We start from the raw sequence: 20,261 nt of genomic DNA on the forward strand, positions 1-20,261 counted from the left end.
GGGACACTCCCAATGTTGCACAACGCATGGCAATTCCTTTTTTTTTTTTTTTTTGTGATAAAAATTGCTTCTTTTTTTTTTTGAAACCACCTCCGTTTACCTCCTACATTTTTTGGAGCCATTGGTCCAGAACAGATCGATTTGGTTGATCTGCGTGGTGCCCACATGCGTCTATGTTAAGTGGGCATGTGCCTGAGAGCGCGCACGGGGGAGAGCTTCCACGCTGGCGCAGCTTTGCAGCGTTGCAGCGTCGCGGCATTGTAGCTTCGCGGCGTTATACCGTTGTACCGTTGTAGCACTATATCACCACCCCACCACACCAGTTTTGCCCCCGCACACAAGTTTGTACGCGAGTGTAGCAGCCGCCCCCCACTGCGCGCCCACGCGTCCGACCTCGCCCAACCGTACAACCGTCGAACTAGCCATCGAACCAACCGCTCAGTCGCTCAACCGCCTAACCGCCTAACCGCCGGAAAAATGCTCGGTGGAAAAGAAAATGAGGGGTCCTCCAAAGCGTCGGTGAAAAGTAAAAGCATAAAGATAATAAAGGTGCCAAAGTTTGTTTCAAATAAATGGCTGCAATATAACAATAAAGATATTGTGGGCTTATTTGAGCAAAACAACAATGAAATTTCGACCCTGTACGTACAGAAGGATGACACCGATAATGTAAAAAAATTGACGTGCAATAAAGGCAGTACGGTAAATACATATATACTAAAACAAAGTAAAGTGTCGTTAAAGCCGATTAAGGGGTTGACGCCTAGCAGCTCACCGTCCGCCACGACGACGACGGCCACCACTGCCCCTACGAACTCGAATAGTAAAACTAGCGAAAATGTAAATCAAAGTAAAGTTAAAATTAACCTGAACAATCCTGTAAAGGAAAATGCGGAAAGGAGCAAAGAAATTGATTATGTAGTGTGTGCAGATGTGTTAACAAATTGCGAACATACATACTCGTTTTTGCCAACGCTAGATGAAGATTATTCCTTGGTACTAAAGGAAAGACATTATAAAACCAATGTGAAAAAGAATCGGTTTACGATTATCGAAACAAGGAATGAAGAACATATAGATTCCTCTCATACTCTGTTTAAATACTACACATCTGATGATCATGCGCTGAACGCCTCTGGAGCGGGAAGTGCTATGGGTGGTGCGGGCAGTGTCCCCGGCGCGGCTAACACGACGAATGACGCTGGGGTGAATAGCGCAAACAGCGCAAACAGCGCAAACAGTGCAAACAATGCAAACAGCGTGAGTCACCTGCAGGGCGTGAGCAGCACGAGCAGTAGGGACAACAAACTGGGAAAGAGTAACAAGCGGACTCTTCAGGACTCGGATGGCCATTTCGGTTCCTCCTCTGCTTCTAAACAAAAAGCCAAACAGGTTAAAAAAATGCACGTTTTCGACCTCGATAAGGCGAAAATTAGTATGTTCAAAATATTCGAGCGAGAGGGGAAGAAGGGGGTCCCCTTCTCCGTGTTTGCCAAAAGTTTTAGCATCCCCTCCAATTACATAAAAAATATCTTAGACGAAATAGCCGTGAAAAAAAAGCGGGTCACGGATAAGAAACCGGTGTACTTTCTGAAGGACTGCATTGGTTGACGCGCAGGCTGCTGTGGTGGCGCAGGTTTAGTCGTATAGCTTCGCCGCAGTCCAGTCGTGGGATGAAAGATTGTCAGAAGTCCCTTCCAGGGAGATGCCCCCTCCATGCGGGGAATTAGCTGCAAGAGTACGTCGCTGCGTAGTGCTGCACTGTGCTGTGCTGTGCGTTATTTTTTTTTTTTTTTTTTTTTTTTTTTTTTTACAAATTTCCCCCCCGCTGTGGCAGTACGGCCCACGCGCGCGCCATAAGTTTGTGGAATTTTCTTTCCTCCGAGTTTGGTGAATTGGGACGACGTGGCTGGCTGGGCAGTTCGGCAGTTCGGCAGTTCGGCCGCTCGACTTTGTCCATTTGGCCTATTTGGTGAATTCCCTTCCGCTCTTCCTAATCGGTCCGATGGGCAGTTCCCCCTTTTGGCGAGAAGAGGGGCAGCGCGGGTAGCGGCGACGGTGTCTTGGTAGGCTCGGCAGGTTCGGCAGGCTCGGAAGGCTCTGCGCTCTGGGAACATTCCTTGTTGTGTACTGCCATCGGCTGAGCTCGGTTGTGTTGCTTCACTCGTTTTTTTTCTTTTCGCCAATGTGTAGCTTTATCGCTTCTGATATGACCGGTATTTCAATGTAGCTGCGAAGGGGGGTGACGCAGGCAGGTGTGACGCAGAGCAGCTGTGTGGATGACCCATCACAATAGTTATGCACACATGTGTATACACATATGGGAGGAAGAAAGGCGGAACTATCCCCCCCCCTCTCTCTGGGCGGCCCTCTTCTTACTATCCAAGCAAAGAGGAGAGGAAGGGAACGATCAGAGAGCCGAAGTAGATGGCCATGGTGGAGTACAAAACGGTCAAATTGAAGATATCCGTGTCGTTGTAGGAGTAGGGAAACACTCGGAAGTAAAACAGAGCCAGTGCGTAGCCGAACATGGACAGTATCAGGCTCTGCGGAGGGGTGCGGGGGGAGGCATACGCAGGGTGGAATGAAGTGCGATGGTGAAGTGCGATGGTGAGGTGCGATGGTGAGGTGCGATGGTGAGGTGCGATGGTGAGGTGCGATGGTGAGGTGCGATGGTGAGGTGCGATGGTGAGGTGCGATGGTGGAGGAAAATCCCCTCCTCTGTTGTGCGTTCATGAGACAGAGGAGTGGTGAGCCAACTTGCGGTTTGAGCGCGACCCATGTCTGTACACGCGGGTGGTCCCCCCTACCTGCATATGGTGGTACCTAATAAAGTAGTGAAACTTGAAGCGGTTCTCTTTGACGAAGAGGAAGTAGAGACCCATGAAGGTGCCAAAGGATAGAAATGGGATGGACGAGTAAATCTGGTTTAGCTTTTCAACTTGGAAGAGGTACCTGGGGGGGGGGGGGAAGTGGGTGTCCCAGTTGGTGCACATGTGGGTGCCGGCGTGACTGCACAGGAGGTATCCCCACACGAACGGTACACTAATCGGGAGACACACTGCGAACGGAAGTGATGATTGTCCCGTTTCGCTGTGTGTCTCTACCCCATGAGCGGTCCTCTTTTTTCATTTGCCATTTGTGAAAGGGGGGAAAAAAAAAAAATCCTACTTGTGTAGCGACGTCGGGAGCATATTTACGAGTGGCATGACGAAAGCCTGCATTTGGTGGGGGGAAAATTGGAAGCGGCAATGTTGTGGTGGACTTGGGCTGGGGGTGCACAAGTGGCCAAGGTGTTGCTAACACGTAGCTGCGAAATGGCCACGGTGTTGCTAACACGTAGCGGCGAAATGGCCAAGGTGTTGGTAACACGCCCAGTGCCCCCCGGAAAAGCCACCTGAATGGCATCCATGAAGGGGAGAATGTAACTGGTGGAGGCTATCAGCTTGTCCAGCAGCGTGACGTCACTTTCGCCGTGAAAAATGAAATTCATTTTTTCCTTTAAAGACAGGTGGACGTGGCTGTGCCTAATTTTGACGTTTGTCCTTGGGGTTTTGTTCAACGAATAAAATAACTTTCCCCCCGATGCGACAGGGTCCCTTCTGCGTTTGGCATCTCCTACGCGTACCCCATGCTTCACATTAACGTTCGTAAAATTGTAACTTTTGATAGCCCTCCCGTTACGAAAGGCTAGCACATTGGGGGTTAAAATGACACATGCTAGAATGCAGGTGAGCAACTGTATTCCCATTTCTTTATCTGGTGTAATTGACGCGTGTGTGTTGACTGGGGGGACTTCATTGTTTTTTTTTTTTCCTGGCCAGGTTCAGCAATCATTTGGGGGGAGGTGTCGCGTTGGTTCGGCCGCGAACAGGGTGATCTGTGCCCAAGCGAATCGGCACAGGAGAGGCTTAATCAAACAAGCGTGTGCGGCTCGAGAATGGCTAAGTGTATCTGAAAAATGCGAAAAATGTGAAAAATGTGAAAAATTAAAAAAGGCGTTTTGGGGGGCAGGGGGTCCGCATAATTGAATTCCTTGAGGGCTTATATCCGGGGTAGGCGCGCCTGGTGGCCACTGCCCGTGTCATTGCAGCGATGGGCTGGGAGCACATGGCTTGCGAGTTGCAGAGGGGCGGCGAAAAGGAGGGAAGTGTCCTTCACGCGGTTATTCTTCACCTTGTTACCTTCCTACATCCTTATCTTATACGTTCATACCTCCCCCTCTTCCTATCTTTTTTTTTTTTTTTTTTTCCCCAATTAAGGCACCCCCAGTTTTGCGGCTGCCTGCCTTCCGAATGGGCCGACCAAAATGACGTCACACAAATGTGCAGAATGTGCACACCTCTCCTTGTGGAAATAAATCGCTTAAAAAAAAATGGCACAAGGCGGGTTTGTTTTAATGTATGCCCCATTTGGGAAGTAAAAAAAAAGAAAAAAAAAAGGAAACATTTTCCTGCCGCATGTCCTACCAGCGTGGATCTCTTGTTGGCTAGCTTTTAAAAGGAAGTCAGCCTGCGCTTTTGTAAAAACCTCAGCGTTGTTTTGTGCCCCACAGTGTTGTTTTGCGTACCACCTTGTGTGCATGAGAAAGTGTGTCCCCCTTGGGAGCAGCCCCAATTGAGAAGTAGCTTCTCCTTTGTTTACTACCCCTCGTTAGCCTCAGCTGTGCACATCCCATCTGCGTTTTTTCCCCCATCGAATAAGTGGATAGACCACCATGCAGGGGGCAAATCAAAATGAAGAGGACAACCCCATAAGGTCTCTGGGGCACAATGCCCTGGTCGAGTTGCTTAACAATAATAACAGCGATAGGGGGAGCGAACCTGGGGAGGATACACAGAAGGGAGGGAAGGAGGCTCCCCAGACGTACTCCTTCGAGGGGGACACTTTAAGAAGGAAAAGGAAAGCATCAAAGGGGAAAAAAAGGACCCACGGAAAAGCGGAAAAAAAGAGAGCACACAAATTGCCGACGAGGAAAAGCATAAAACAGTCATCATATAGGGATATTAACGAAGAGGACACAAAAATGTTGAAGCACCCCCACCCCCGTTTTGACACCCCTGGGAAGACAAACCGAGAGAGAAACAAAAGTTACCTCCGCATGATGAGCAAGTATAACCTATTCTTTGGAAACGGTAAAAAACCCCATTTTGTAATGCCCCCAAGTGACCATATGATGGTGAGAGGGAACATCCCGGTCGGCGGCTTCCATCGACGAAGTGGCACCACCATCAAGGGGGACATCTCCGGCGACGCCACTGATGATGCGGATGATGATGATGATGCCCAGCATGATGGTGAAAAAAGGGACAAGTTTTTTTTTTTAAAGAAGAGTAACGTACGTGGCGAAATCATGGACGGGGCTCGGGTCCCCATGTTGGGGGGATTTTCCCCCGAGGGGGAAATGAAAAGGGACGGAAGGGGCAGTGTCAGCAGTGGGGGTGAAAGTGGAGGCAGCCCAGGCGGAGCCCCCAGTGAAAAACGCAGTGAAAACTTAACTGAAAAACGCCGCGTAAAAAGCAGTGACGCCTCGCCTGACGCAGAGAACACACCGGACATGCTCAAAAAGGGGGAGGAAAAAAAGGAAAGCACCTGTACCGCCATGCCATGTGATGTAAAACGACATTCGAGCACAGGCTCCACTCACTTGGGGGAAAGGTCCCACATAAATGAATCCCATAAGAAGATAGGTAGTGACAAGGCAAGTAGAAAAAGGAGGAACAAAAAGGATAGTGATGCTGAGAGGAAGAAACTGCACAAGCCATGGTGTGATATAGACTCGGCTGACTCGATCGAAAAAGAAGTCACTCTCACGTCTCCACATAGCAGTAGTGTAAAAAATGAAAGTAATAAAAAGCCTGTTGTGATGATCCAGCCAGACGATCGCCTAGACGAAGTGGAAAAGGTAAGTCCCCCCCAAACTCCTGCTGTGGTAGGTAAAATTGATTTTCAAACTGACCTTGCGAAGGTTGTCAAAATAGAGGGAAAGGACTCCCCCCATTTGCAAACAGCGCTGCGAAGAAATGAGGGAGATATGGACAGTCTCGATTTGGATGACCAACCACCCACTGGCAGCATCAGTCAAGTGGACCCCTTCAACCACGAGGATTTCATTTTTCTGGATTTTAACCCGGTAAAGGAGGAATACGTGGAAATTAAAAAAACACTCGAGAGGTACAAAAAGAAACGGGAATTGACGGAGGAACGGGGTGATAAAATGCACCTCAACTCAAATGGGCAAGTCATTTTGGAAAAAAAAATGGTAAAGGAAATATTAACAGATAAAAAAGAAAAACAGAGTGGTCATCAAAATGACGAAAATGGTTATATAAAAAAAAATTTAAATCAATTGAAAGAGAAAATGCGTCGGGGAAAAATACGAATAATCAGCTACGACTTTGTGCGCAATTTGTGTTACATCTTAGTTAGGGGGGATTCTTCACTGTAGTTATGTTTGTGACTCTTCTTAGCGTCTTCCCCGCTGGGAACCACCTCACAGGGTTGTAAAAGTGGCCCCCCTGAGTTACAGTCGTGTGGGTGTGCCTCTGAGGGGTGTACTCATGCGTAAGCTCGCACGTACACTCATGCGCAGAGGCATACACAAACGCATACATAGGGACCTGCACGTGCCCAACTGAGTGAGTCTTTTGGGGGAACACTCCCGAATGAGGCACCCCAAAAGAAGCAGCGGCACTGTGTGGGTGCTCTTCACACCAGTTACGAAGCGTGGTGAACACACTTTGAAAATTAGCTTTTTTTAAAAAAAAAGTTGTTAAGGGAAGCGCTCAAGTAGCAACCCCCCAACTTGTAGGCATCACCTAGTTTGAACAAACCACAGGTGGTTTCACAGAAATGATGGAAATGACTCGGCGGGTAAGCAAACCCGTTTGACAGGTTAACAGTGCGCGGTGGGCATAGGCACCTCACCTGGTGTGTGTGTGTGGGGGCCCACCGTTAGCGATCATCCCGCGGGCCATTCGAGCGCAACTCGGAGGCGGGTCAAAACGGGGGGCATATTAAATAGGAATGTGGAGGTAAAAGAAAAAAAAAAAAACTAAAACATTTGAAATTAAGATGAAGCTACTTCAGTTCTTGTCACTAATAAATGTAAGTATACGCACGAGTATGTATGCACGAACGTATGGACGCATTCACTAATACATGGGGGGATGTGTATGTACACACGCAGATTGCAGATGACAGATATGGGGGAAGTTTTTCACATTTTTTTAAAACGCTTATTATTCCTAATTATAAAAGAATTATTAAAAATTCGATGAAAAATAAAATTCTGGGATTATAAAAAAAAAAATTAACAATATTAAAAAAAAAAAAAAAAAAAGGGGGGGAGAGAGTTATAGGGGGGGGGGGGGGGGGGGAAATATTAAAGTAGTAACATACTGGCAAGTGTCACTTGGACTCATAACAGCGCGTGGTTATCCGCGTGGCGACGTCTTAACACATACACTTGCTGAGCATATTTTTCTCATTCGCCGCTGCATTGTTTGTGAGCTGTATATCGACGACATTCGCATCGTTCGAGTTGGAGTTATCAAGGTTGGGTAACTTGGCGGCAATTTTTTTAAACAAGACCTTTATATTGTGGCCCGCTTTGGCACTGGTTTCATGGAACATTGTGTTGTACTCTTGAGCCTTCTGCATCCCTTCCTCGTACGTAACTTTTCTGAGGTCTCCCAAGTCCGTTTTATTTCCCACTAGCGCGATGATCACGTCTTTCCCTCTTTCGTTTAGAATGTCTTGTATCCATTTGGTTGTATTTTCGAATGATTGCCTGTTGGTAATGTCATAAACGACGATAGCTGCAGCTGAGTCTCTGATGTAGCTTGGTATTAAGCTTCGGAATCGTTCCTGGCCAGCCGTGTCCCATAGTTGCAGGCGCACTGGCCCTTCATCCAGGTACAAGGTTTTGCTGAGAAAGTCGATCCCGATGGTGGACTTGGGGGAAAACAGGGGAAGTGGAACAAATTAGTGCTTACATATGCGTGGCGATACACATGTCAACTTTTTTCGCATGAACAGAGGGGAAAAAAAAAAAAAAAAAAAAAATTAGCTAGCTAGCTAGCCAGAAATGAGGTAGACAAATAGCTATTTATTATTTTTTTATTTTTTTTTTCTGAACGGGCAGGGTTTTAAAATAAATATGTGGACTGTTGCAACGCGGGAAAATGCACACAAAGGAAGACACGCGAAGGGTAGACAAGTGCCCGTTCATTTTCTCATCGCGTCTGTGTCTGCGCTGGCCATACCTGATAGTTGTTGTCAAAGGTGTCATACATAAATCTGGTAATTATCGAAGTTTTTCCAACAGCTTGCTACGGGCGAGGGTGGTAGAAATGGTGAAGGTGGCAAAGGGGGGGCAAAATAATTTGAAGACGCTGCTCACACGTCAATCTGATCACATGCTAATCTACTCACATGTTAATATTTCTTTTTTCCTTTTTTTCTTTTCTCTTTGCCGCTCATTCGTACCTCTCCGAGAAAAACAAGCTTGTACTTATTCAGCCCTGAATCTGCGGAATAAAGGGGGGAAGCGAAGGGGCCACACACAAATGAGTGAGCTCCTCGGAGGTGAGCAAAACACGCAGGAACGTTCTGCAGACATAAGTGAAGTATGTGCACACGTCCGTTCACAACATCCACGAGGAATTATCCACACACAGGGAGCATTCACACGAGGGTGAAAAATGACAAATGTTTAGTAGCCGTCCGGGTATGCATATTTTGGTCAGGCAACTTTCTTCCAAAATGATGGTTTCCTCTTGTATTTTCAGCCATTAATAAATGCAATTTGGCCTTTTTTTCCATATACATACAGATAAAAGCGTATGCATATGCGTATACAAGTACTTACTCTGAAATTCGTCCATTATTAAAAGGCAAAATTTGATAATTCGCGAATTATTCGTCTCTATAAGTTTGAAAGGGAATTGTAACTGCAAACAGAAACTCGCTAATCCATAATATTCCCCCTGCTGCTTCTTAAATACTGTTTTCCCCTGGTAAAAAAAAAAAATTACTCCTATTTTTTCTTCGCTTTTATGCGTGTAAATGCGACATGTAATGGTTTGCGTATGCTGATTGCATATACTGTTTGCGAACAAGTGTTTTTTTTTTTTTTGGAAAGTAAAAATGTTAACAAAGTCCAACGAAAAGCGGTGGAAAAAAAGCGTTAACGCGCATGTACATTCACGTGAACAAAAAAAGGATGCAAATGCAGAAGAATGCGGAAATATGCAAAACGAGTGGGGCAGTGAAAATTGTTTAACTCCTCAGCCGCTCAGCAGTTCATCAGTTGGTCAGTTCATCAGTTTATCAGTTCATCAGTTTATCCGTTTAGCAGTTCGCCCGTTCGACCGTTCAACGCTTCGGCCGCTTAACACTCAGTTGCCCCCCACGTGTTTTACACCGCAATTTTTCCGTTTATTGGGATGACAAAAATGGCAGAATTTTAAATGTACACGTGAACGTAAAACATTTCGCATGAAATGAAACTCCCCAAGCGCGTTTAAAAGATTTGTACATTTTGTGACAATCGTTTGTTTGTGTTGGCGCGAATGGAAGTAAAAAGGCGGGCGTTTTGTATGAACAAAAAGAGTGTAACATGTGAGTACTTATGTGTACAATTAAAAAAATGGGGGTTAAAAAAAAAAAAAAAAAAAGTATATACATTTTTTATCCATGGGTGATGGCAATGCGATAAAAATTCTCCATTTGAAACCCCGCGTTTTTCCTTCATCCTTCGTTCATTGTTCTGCGTGGCTGCTCATGTTTTGATTTGAAAGGAAAACTCGCTAGGGCTGCGAGGCTCACAAATGGTAACAAATGGGACGAAGTTGTAGTATGTTCGCGAAAATGGTTTGATGGCCGTCCTTATGTGTACAATTTGGCGCCGTTCGGGTTCTCCCCTTTTTGCGTTTCCATTTGGGAACCCTCATTTTTGTTTACATACGTGTACGGCGATTTGTAGCGGCACACATTTTTGCGTTGCGAGTTTGGTTCCCATGTGGCGAGGCACAGAGCGAAATGTGCGTAAGAGGGGTGTTCAGGGAAGGGGGATAAGTAGGGTGCATTCTTCCTTGCGCCATTTTGAGCCAATTAAAAGGGGGAAAAATATACTCATAAGGAAGAAGCACTGGTCATGAAGAAGCATCAGGGATAAAAAAAAAAAAAAAGTCTGCTGCCACAGTTAAGAGGTGGAAGATCAGCCAGGTAAACACAAAAACAGGTGCATGGCAGGATAAGCGTTCCACCTCTGGGTGGCGAAATAACGCGTGGAAAAGGAGCAGCAAAATAAAATAAAATAATAATAAAATAATTAACTAATTAATTAATTAACAGTGTGGAGCTTCAACCGCGGTGCATGTCAACAGTACAGCGAGACGTTGGTGTGCTAGGGCGAACGGGGGGAGGGAAGCGAAAAGCCAGAGGTTGCAAAGAAGGACAGTTATGTAGTAAAGAGGGATTAAAAAGAGGAGGTCGATTTGTTCAGCACATGGCAATTACACAGTGCTGTCATTTTGTATGGAGAAATGATTTTTTTTTTTTTTTTTTTCACGACATCTTTTTGTAAAGTAAGCGCTATGCTCATGGGAGAGGTGTGTCTGTTTGAGCCGTCTGACCGGAGAACATTCTCTGGAGTGATCACCCATGTGGTGTTGGTTAGACTGTGTTGTTGGCTGGACCATGGCGATGATGATGATGGTGATGGTAATTTTTGAAAGGCCTGTCTTTAATTAGCTAGCTACCTCCACCCCCACAATGAGTCGCCCAGCGGTTCTCTGTTCTTCAAACGTTCGTTCAAAAGTACGAGGTACTGCAAATCGACGTTAAGTGTGGGGGAGCTGTTTACAGCTTTTCTAAGATGATATAAAATTGGATCATCATTTAGAAGGTCTACGTCGGGGTCTATCCAAAGTTGTCCCTGTTCTGGTTGTGGGTGCGTAGTGAAACTTCTGGCAGAGGCTGTGCTTCCACGTCTTTTTGTATCCTCTTCCTGCTCCCCCTCCACCTGTGGGTTTCCTTTTCCATTAGCATGGGAATGATTAACCGTTGAATTTGACTCACATAGGTACCCCCCGACATACCCAGGGATACATAACAAACTGGACACATCGATGCAGTGATCCTTAATGGTTCTGTCCCCTCCGTTTTGGTAGATGCTCACGAAGTCGTGGCTCTGGTATACCACTTTGTATGCGTTTACCTTCTCTATGTACTTTTCCTTTTCGATGGACTTCACTTTGGTTTTCTTCGCGAGGAGCTGCGAGGGGGGATGGGAGGGGTGATCAGTTTTTATAAGCCATCACGCGGTGATCAGTTTTTATAAGCCATCACGCCGTGATAAATTTTTATGAGCCATCACGCCGTGATAAATTTTTATGAGCCATCACGCCGTGATAAATTTTTATGAGCCATTATACGGTGAGTACATTTTATGGGCCATTATACGGTTAGTACTTTTCATGCGCCTTTGCTCTGCCGCAGTGCACATGGCACAGCGAAGGGACTTACCCCCTGGAGGGTCAAATCTCCATTTTTGCCCCCCACTGGGGAGCTACCACCCGAGTTGCTGCCTACCACCACTTGGTGGCAGTCTTTAACGGAGGAAGAATTGTAGCGGGGATAAACCACTTGGTCCATTTTGCCATCAGCCGTAGGTTGCTTATCCATTTGCTTTTTTGAAAATGATCTTTGCTCAAATTGTGCCTCTTGCTGCTTTGTGTTCTTTACCTTCATAGTGGTGCCTTTGGTGTGGATCCTTTGATTGCCTTTCATCTCTGTGGGGAGGGTTGCAAGTGGTAGGGGGGAAATATGCTTGACCGTTGGTCGTCTACACAACTTAGGGGTCAGCCCATAAGTGAAAGTGGCTACATAATGTATGTGTGGGGGGAGGACTAAATAATACAAGGCCGCTTTACTTTTTAACTGGCTCAGAATCATATTTGTAGAATGCTTTAGCAGCATGGGAATGACGTGTGGTTTTAGCAAACTCGTTTGGCGCGTGGCATCCCTCTTCGGGGTGACCACTTCTGGTGAGCGAAGTGGCAGCGTGGTTGCGTTCTGGGGGTGGTGCGTTGAGAAGAAGCCACGGTAAAAAAAGAGGAAAAACAAGAGGGGGATTTGTATTGCTGTGGCGAGCGGGGCATGCTACTTAAAACGAACAAACGGCAACCACGCGGAGGATTGCTCCAAAAAGAGAGCGGCATTTTTGACGGAAAGGGGGCGAATTGTGATCAGCCACCAGCTGCTTAATCGATGCGTTGTATATGGTTAAACAGTGTCCTACGGGAGGGAGAAAGAACCCCCCCTCCCATCTCGCATTGCCAAACATTTTGGGATCCCCTTGGTAGAGGACTTACCTGAGCAGACTGAAACCTCCTAATGGGACTTCGCCCAGAAGAGGAAAAATTCGATTCACCTGCTGGGGCGTTCTTCCATGTTGGCACTTTGGAGAGGTTTCGTTTCTGCGAGGTGGATCTTAGACCGTTGCTCGGGTGGCAAGGGGGCGCATTATAAATAGCGTTGTTGCAACTGAAACTTCTGGAGGGCGGCGCTGCTTTTTGGTGCGACCCGCGAGCTGAAGGTTGGGAAAGGGAAAGGAAAGGGAAAGCGGAATGGGCATAAAGTTAGGCACTTCTGCGGCCACTTCTGCGGCCACTTCTGCGGCCACTTCTGCTTCCACTCTACTGCGCTCTCCCATGCGTGAAAAGCTTTTCCTAATTCCCTCCCCTGGAGTCACTCGCGTGAGCTTACCCGTTTGACTAGCGGGGGGGGTCCCAATGGGCAGTTTGATCTTAGCAGATGGTTTGTCGCTTCGTTGGCGGTTTCTGCTCATGGGGATGCTAATCGAGAAAAGGGGAACCGGGCAACCATATGTATGATCGGCAGTTTATCAGTGGAAAGGTGACAGTGGTGAAGTGTGTGGAGCAGATGTCGCGCTGTGATTCCCCCGCTTTTCGGTAGACTCATATTTTGAAAATAAAAAAAGAGGGGAACAAAAAAAGAGGGGGGATTTTACAAAGGGATGAGAGGAGCACATCAGCAGCACAGGTTTCTTTCTCCCTACTTTGACACATACATATATGTATATGCATATGTGTGTTTTTTTTTTTTTTTTTTTTCCGTTCGTTACTCGGAGAAGGCCTTCCTACTTGTGGAGGCCTGTCTACACTTTTTGACGAGGTCCAAGTTAAGCTCCACATTTTGATAGACAACAGGGAGGTTAGAAATGTCTCCCACCTTGCCTTGGGTTTGCTTTGCATCTTCCTCGGGGCAGAACACTGACGAGAGGAGTGCGTTGTTGTCTTTTCTCTCATATGGTATGTAGTTAGGAAAGGCGGTATGAATATCCTTCATGTCAATTTGTTCTACGTTTCCATTCAATCGTTTCACCAAGCACATGCGTGGAGAGCTGCTTTCGGTGTTGGATCGTGGGTCTGCGCGGGAGGCATAGTTGCTCCTGTGCGCAGCGGTGCTCATGGAGGTGTATGCCTTTCTTCTCTCTGCTATAAGCGCATCATCGTGCCTGTCGCCAACGTGTGCGTGTTTTTTTTGGGGGGCGTTCCACTGCTGGGAGGCGTAACTCCAGCAGCTGCGCGATGAGCCCGTTTTGTTATCGCTGTTGGAGGCTATAGAGGGGGGGATGCCTTTCCCGTTTTTTGCCTCTCGATACGGCATGCCGCGTGGTTGTTGGGGTGGGGCAGGTCTTTTTGCCTCCCACCCCGTCAAAGGAACCCCCGATGTGGCATCTTGGCTCTGTGCGTTCTTGGCCCTGCCGGACGACCCCCCAGAAGAGGATTTATTTTCCCCACGGTAAAACTGTTTCATAGTTTTGCAAATATCTTTTTAACTCCTTGTGGTGTTTTTTTTTTTTTTTTTTTTTATTTTTTTTTTTTCTCTACTCACTATGTAGACAATATGGGGGGGTTTCACACGTTATTTCGTGGTGAGCATTCTTTGTGTAATCCTATGGATGTATTTGTTTTCTTTTTAAGTTGTCCTTATTTCTCCTTTCTGTAAAAATCAGACGCGTCTACCAGTTGGTACGTTTCATCAAGTAGGGCACCTCAAATGAGAGGTGGGTCGAATTTTTTTTTTTTTTTTTTTGCCTATCATTGGAACATGGCCCAATGGGGAAGGAGACGTCTCAGCATCGTTGGCACTGTTAGCATGTTAACGGTGGTGACTTTGGTTGGGGTGGAAAGGAAAGTTCTACAAATTCAAAGGAGCTCTTTCGCGTGCTGGAATGCGACGTGCAACAGGTGCTGAGGAGCCAGCTCTTTTTTCGCGTGCATCGACATGCATGTTGGTGTGTCTATAGGGGGTAGACACCGATGAGAGAAGGGACGCCATATTTTGCAAATTCCTTCAGTGTGTTCAATGAATGAGTATGTCTGGTGGATTAACCCCTCGAGCAAGTGCGCACATGTGTATACGTGTACATAGGCGCATTTACACCGCTATGATGATCTGCCTTTTTTTTTTTTTTTTTTTTTTTTTTTTTTAATGTGCTCCCCTAGGCACAAAAAAGATGGAGTAAATTTTTGCCTCATCATTATCCCAATTTCTACAACGTTCATTTTGGAGGTCCCACTTTGTCATTTGAAAAAAAAAAAAAAAAAAAAACCATCGGTGGGGGGAGTACAAAAGGGAAAGCAAAACCAAGCATCCTAATTCTGCCTCCACGAACATGTGTACCCATTTCTATACGTCCATTTTGGTATGCCGTTTGATGAACTTGTTCTGGTGCTCACATAATTGAAGAGGGCCGTTTGGGTTTTTTTTTTTGCGAAAAGGGGGCAGACGAAGGATTATCCAAATGAGGGTATATGTTTACCCTTAGTGGGGGCTTGGCTCCCCCTTTTAATTGAAGCCCATGAGGGGGGAAGACGCCGATGGTGGCACCGCCCACGTGTAGTGAGCTACGGCAAAAGGGGGAGTGCAAGTGGGCGTACCAATTGGCGTAATTATACACTGCGCGTATACGTACCGATAGAACCGCACAGGCAGAGGAGTTAATTTTGAAAATCGCTTGAAATTTTGCTCAGATGGCACTCACTAGGAGGGGTGGTCATCATTCGGTCGTGTCGACAGTCCGTGGCGCGACTCCTCAGCCGTTTAGCACCGCATGGGTGCAACTTCCCAGTTCGCGATCCGCCACGTTCGCGTAATGCAAAAAAGGGGAAAAAATTAATAACATTCACACATTTAGAAGGATGAATAGAACAAATTTAAAATTAAAAACAAATGGGGGGGCTGCGCTGCGGGGAGCGCTTGGTCGGCCGGCATGCATGCGTGGGTGTATGAATGTGCGTATCTACGTATGTGTCTATCCATCTGCCTACCTATCTGCCATCTACCTATCTGTTTGCCTACCCGCGCGCCTACTCGAGCGACTTGAGGAGCGTCTCAGAGAGCGGCCTCTCGCGGGAGCGGCACACGATCTTGAGCAGGCAGCCGTACTGCTGCGACAGAATGAGGGACGCCTTGCAGAGCACGTGGGACTCGTTCATGAATCGAGCCGAGAGCAGCATGTTGTGGCTGCTGCTGTTGGCCTCTACGCTATCCGTCTGGTCGCACGCCATCATGTTTAAAGTGTTTAACAACCCAACGACAGCCAGCTGGATATTTTCAAAATTTAGGCTAAATTTGCTTACGGCTTCTGAGTTGAGGCTTTCCATGCTGTCCCAGATGTGTTTGAATTCGCCATTTCTTAAAATTCTTGGGCAGATAAAATCTGTAATTTGTACACCCAGGGGGTTAATGGAATAGGAGTCTGGGAATCCCTCGTCCATTTCGTTTTCTTTGGTGAGGAATCGCAGGGAGAGTTGGAAGTGCTGGTTGACTTGGTAGTCTCCACTGGGGGGTGCCTCTAACATGGGCTCTCCCAATGGGGGGGCATTGTTCCTCCCCAAAAGGACGTACAAATTTTGGGGGGCATTAAAGAACAAGTTCGGGATGGTGGTTTTTTCCAAAACGGTCCATTTTTTATCGAAAGAATTTATCTGCATGTTGACGTCGGCCAAAATTTGCTCACTTAACGTGTTCTGAATGGTGAACTGTAGGAGGATGTGTCTTTCGTAAATATATTTTTTTACAAACACGGTATACTCAGCTTCGTTTTCCGTGAGTGGTACGGATTTTCCCACCATTTTGAGCGTGCCCATTTGGTGCTTCTCTATAAAGTGAGACACATCTTCCGATACGATAGAATCTGTGCTCTGTTCAGGTAGCTTCGCCCCATTTAGGGATCCACCATACGTGTCTGCGGTGGAGTTTTTCCTCTTCAAGTGGGGGGAGGAAGAAGAAGAGGGAGCTACTAACTCCTTGAAAGTGCTGTCTCCCATTTTTTGTATTTCCTCCTTTGCATTTTGGTAGTCAAACTCCTCCAACAGGTTATCTTCCACATGTTTTTCAATTAAGTAGAGGAGATTTTCCAAATGGGTGGGCGGTTCATTTGTTAGGAGTTCATCGATGAGGGGCACATCCTCAGAGGGGTGCTCCCCCTGGAGAAGGTCCCCTTTGTTTATCTTTTCCCTCAAAATGTGGCACAGAAAGTTGGAGCGATCCCTCACTTCGTCATCGTTATCGGCTAGGAGGCAATTTAGGAGGAACAAAATATCCTTCGAATTGGATTCGCACTTTAAGGCGATGTGAAAAAGGGCATACAACCCATCAACCCGTATGGTAGAATTTTCCAGAATTAATCTGTTGTATATGTATCTTATATACTTAGATGGGTTGGCCGTTTTGGGGATGTGCACGAGGAGGAATCGGATCACCCTAAGGAGGAGGGAGTTATACTCGCAGTCTTCAATAAATTCGCAGAGCTGTAAAATGGCTGCTTCTTCCGAATTTGGAATTTGGCTAATAATTAAAATGATGGCATCAATCGTGTTGGACTTAAATTGATACGACTCTTCGTCCCTCAAATTGTTTGAGAGGAAGCTCAAGATGAGGTTACACTTGGAAGGGTAGATAAAGCATAAGTTCTTCACCTCTTCAATAATTTGAATTTTAAAAAAGGTATTATCTCCAGTCATGTAATTATTAATTTGACTAAGCAGACGATCTATGTTGGCTTCATTTCCCGTTTTCAGTAGCGTCGTGAAGGCCAACACGCAGATACTTTTGTTGCTATCCGTTAGGAGGCTTTCAATGTCTTGGTTAATTTTTGATGCAACGTGGGGTCTATGATGGGAGAGATTATTAATCTGTCTGATGATGCTAAACTTGTCTACCACCTTAGATGAGAGTAAAAATATTTGGCACACCTTCATACATTCGTTGAGTATATCTACGTTGAATACGGTGGTGGAATTTCTCCCTGCTTTGTCGTAAATGGCTAGCTGAAATATGCATTTTATGCATTCAAACAGAATCATGGGGTCTTTACTTTTGAGGCAGTTCTTCAGGTAATCGAAGCAGACTTTGGTCGTCGGGTGGATGAAGTTCCCTTTGTTCGTTGCATAGTCCTGTATGTTGTACATGTCGTGCGATCGGCCTGCAGACCTGTTCGCCTGCGTGGGGTGGTAGCCCTGAGGGGAGGTGCCCCCCGGGGAGAGCTGCTTCGCCCCGCTCGCAGCGTTCGCACTGTTTGCATTCATCACACCGCTCATGTTGGCCAGCTCGCTGTCCACCTCGGTGCAGTAAATCAAGTAGGAGGCATATTTGATCAGGAGGCAGTTGGCCAGAGCCCCGGACAAATTGCTGGCACTTTTGCTGTACGACGAAATGATCTTTTCCAAGGCCAGCTTATCCTGGTACTTAATAGAACACAGCAACGTTAAGGCGTGAAACTGAATCATCGGGTTTTTGCTGTTAATACATTCGCTCACCTCATGAATCCACTTCTTCACAATATCGCAAGATGCGTTGAAATATAAATTCAATCCGCAGAGCAGGGAGGAAGAAGAGACGAAGGAGTTTTTGTCCACTATAGCCGTCTTCAAGTAGCGCTCAATTTGAGTAGCCATGGAGCTGTCAATTATTTTGCTTAACACACGTATGGCATTAGCTCTGTAGCAATCATTTGCAGAATTCATATCCTTCGTCAACGAACTGGTTACTATGAAGACTTCCTTCTCGTTGACTGGCAAACTTTTTATAAGCAAATAAATCATCCTTCGTAACCTCTCATTGTTCGATTGAAACAATTTGGTGATGTTGAAGAAGATGTCTGTGCATTCTTGTGATGTTAGTTTTTCTTCCCCTTTATTTATAAGGTACAAAATTTTAGTTAATATTTGCATGCACTTTTGCGTGTTCAGGGGGTAGCTGGAGAAAACTCTCGTCTCCTGCAGGATGCTCGCCTTATCTCCCTCATGGGGATTGGCCACCGATTTTTCATCATCATACTTGGGATCCTTCAACAAGTTCCTTTGAATTTTGTCTTTGATCCCGATTGGCTTGAGCATCTTTTTCCCTGGTCGTGTAACACTTGGGCGGTTTCAACACAGAAGGGGGGGGGTCCCCGCGAGGCGCGCTGTACTGCAGAGCCCACCCACTGAGGAGCTAAGGCGCTAAAACGGTCGTGCCTTCGCCGACGTGCATTCACCTCTTGGCGGGGGGGGGGAGTCACACGCAGGTAGCGGCTATTTTAATGTTGCGTTTGTGAAGCGGGGAGCAACCACGTGTGTAAAAAAAAGGACAGGGGGGAGGGGGAAAAAAAACGATTTAAATGATCACTTTAAAGGTATGCAAAAATACACCGCTCATCGGGAGGAACAGAAAAAACTCCTTCGTGTTGTCAACGCGGGGCGGGGGCGCCGATCAGGAGGGGGCTTCGAATCAATCGGTCGGTTTGTTTGCCCTTTAATGAGCGAACGGAGGGGTGTACGCGCAGTGGGAAGTTGAACGTGTGCTACTCGGCCGCTCCGCTGCTCTGCCGCTTTGCCGCTCTGCCACTCCGCTTCTACGCTGCTCTCGCCTGCTAACACCCTGCGTGCGCGCTCGATTATAAATCCTTCCAATAAATTGCAGGATGTTCCAATTTGTTAAGTTCTTTTCCTCATTCGGGGGTTTCCTTTTTTTTTTTTTTTTGGCATCCTCAGCATGGCGAAAGTTATCCTTTGTCAACGCGATAACGGGACCATTTTTTCTGACCTGGAAAACTGATCACTCGGCCGTTTGCCTTCACAAATGCGCATTCAGCAGGTGGGTTTCCGGTGGAGGGGAAAAACATATGAGTAATTATTTCTGCGATTGTTTTTGTTTCAATTCGTTCAATTTTGGCGCATTGGCGCAGCAAAGGATGGGTTACGTAAATGTATGCGCTTATCGCATGCTGTACTGCCATATGGAATTTTATATTTATTTTTTTTTTTTTTCTTTCAAAGAAAATTTGGTGCATATATTTCGCCGTGCGGAGGTACGAACCGTTCGGCGCGTATATACCGCGCTGCGGGCTTTTCTTCCCCCTAGGGGTGAACAGAAACGGGGGTTGCCTATCCGCGAAAATGTCACCCAGGGTGTCCCACTGTGATACAAATTGCGCATACAATATGAACATGCGTGCAGGGTACAAGGAGAGCCCCAAATGTGTCACCCGCGAGGGTGGCATGCACATACATGCGTTTCCCCCAGATTGTTGGCGGCCCGTTTGCATGATTACCATGCATTCAGGGGTATATTCGCCCATATGTCCCCCCCATGTGTGTTCACCCCCCTATGTGCATAACTTTGCGTGGAACTGCAGGATGTTCAATGCAACAGAGAGGCTGCGCTCCTTTTCTTCGTAAACCAATATAGTATTGCCTTACCCCATGTGTGTGGTGCGCAGAGGGCCGTCACCTGGCCCACCCCAACTGCGCGCACGCACACGCATTGCAATGGCAGTGCTGCAAGTGGCTCCTTCAGCACATTGTGCGCCATCCAGTGGGCAATATTTTTTATACACGCGGGGGCGCAAATGAAAAGGCAAGCAGGCGCACAGTTCAGCAGTGGCGCAATTCGGCGTGATTGCTAACCGATGCCACCCTTCCACATCCCATTTGAAAGCACTGGAAAAGAAAAAAATCAGATGGCCGCATTCTGGGTGTCCACAAATAGTGGGGGCGAAAAAAAAGACACCTTTCTCGCCTCGTCCAAGGCAGAACACACCCTGATGAGCCACTTCAAATGCATTTTAACCAAATTGGGTGAAGTCCCCCTCCAGGTCTACACGAACAACACAACACAGTGTACGTGGCATACGGATCGCTACGCACCAACTGGCCAAGGGAATATTCTCCCCATATTAT

At 46.6% G+C, this 20,261-nt stretch overlaps 6 protein-coding genes across 6 annotated transcripts; 2 read left to right on the forward strand and 4 right to left on the reverse strand.

The window, feature by feature from the left end:
- Positions 1–477: 477 nt before the first annotated feature.
- On the forward strand, positions 478–1,611 carry PVX_092835 (hypothetical protein, conserved; the record flags this gene model as incomplete). The annotated part of the gene is made up of 1 exon (XM_001615509.1): positions 478–1,611. One exon carries the CDS (start codon positions 478–480, stop codon positions 1,609–1,611), a length of 1,134 nt encoding a protein of 377 aa, XP_001615559.1.
- A 767-nt stretch (positions 1,612–2,378) lies between these two features.
- On the reverse strand, positions 2,379–4,211 carry PVX_092840 (hypothetical protein, conserved; the record flags this gene model as incomplete). Its single annotated transcript, XM_001615510.1, has 4 exons — positions 3,398–4,211; positions 3,172–3,218; positions 2,811–2,955; positions 2,379–2,546 (listed from the first exon to the last, which is right to left on the reverse strand). Exons 1-4 carry the CDS (start codon positions 3,749–3,751, stop codon positions 2,379–2,381), a joined length of 714 nt encoding a protein of 237 aa, XP_001615560.1. The 5' UTR covers positions 3,752–4,211.
- Positions 4,212–4,405: 194 nt separating this feature from the next.
- PVX_092845 (hypothetical protein, conserved) lies at positions 4,406–6,448 on the forward strand (the record flags this gene model as incomplete). Its single annotated transcript, XM_001615511.1, has 1 exon — positions 4,406–6,448. The coding sequence occupies exon 1, from the start codon at positions 4,718–4,720 to the stop codon at positions 6,446–6,448; it is 1,731 nt and encodes a 576-aa protein (XP_001615561.1). The 5' UTR covers positions 4,406–4,717.
- A 1,007-nt stretch (positions 6,449–7,455) lies between these two features.
- On the reverse strand, positions 7,456–8,297 carry PVX_092850 (small GTPase Rab6, putative; the record flags this gene model as incomplete). The annotated part of the gene is made up of 2 exons (XM_001615512.1): positions 7,456–7,956; positions 8,268–8,297. The coding sequence occupies 2 exons, from the start codon at positions 8,295–8,297 to the stop codon at positions 7,456–7,458; spliced, it is 531 nt and encodes a 176-aa protein (XP_001615562.1).
- Positions 8,298–10,575: 2,278 nt separating this feature from the next.
- PVX_092855 (hypothetical protein, conserved) lies at positions 10,576–13,848 on the reverse strand (the record flags this gene model as incomplete). Its single annotated transcript, XM_001615513.1, has 7 exons — positions 10,576–11,281; positions 11,533–11,798; positions 11,940–12,033; positions 12,381–12,485; positions 12,656–12,814; positions 13,088–13,152; positions 13,173–13,848. 7 exons carry the CDS (start codon positions 13,846–13,848, stop codon positions 10,763–10,765), a joined length of 1,884 nt encoding a protein of 627 aa, XP_001615563.1. The 3' UTR covers positions 10,576–10,762.
- A 1,190-nt stretch (positions 13,849–15,038) lies between these two features.
- PVX_092860 (coat protein, gamma subunit, putative) lies at positions 15,039–18,437 on the reverse strand (the record flags this gene model as incomplete). The annotated part of the gene is made up of 1 exon (XM_001615514.1): positions 15,039–18,437. The coding sequence occupies one exon, from the start codon at positions 18,435–18,437 to the stop codon at positions 15,405–15,407; it is 3,033 nt and encodes a 1,010-aa protein (XP_001615564.1). The 3' UTR covers positions 15,039–15,404.
- Positions 18,438–20,261: the final 1,824 nt, after the last annotated feature.

Source organism: Plasmodium vivax, chromosome 9, assembly GCF_000002415.2.
Source record: "Plasmodium vivax chromosome 9, whole genome shotgun sequence".
NCBI classification, from domain to species: Eukaryota; Apicomplexa; class Aconoidasida; order Haemosporida; family Plasmodiidae; genus Plasmodium; species Plasmodium vivax.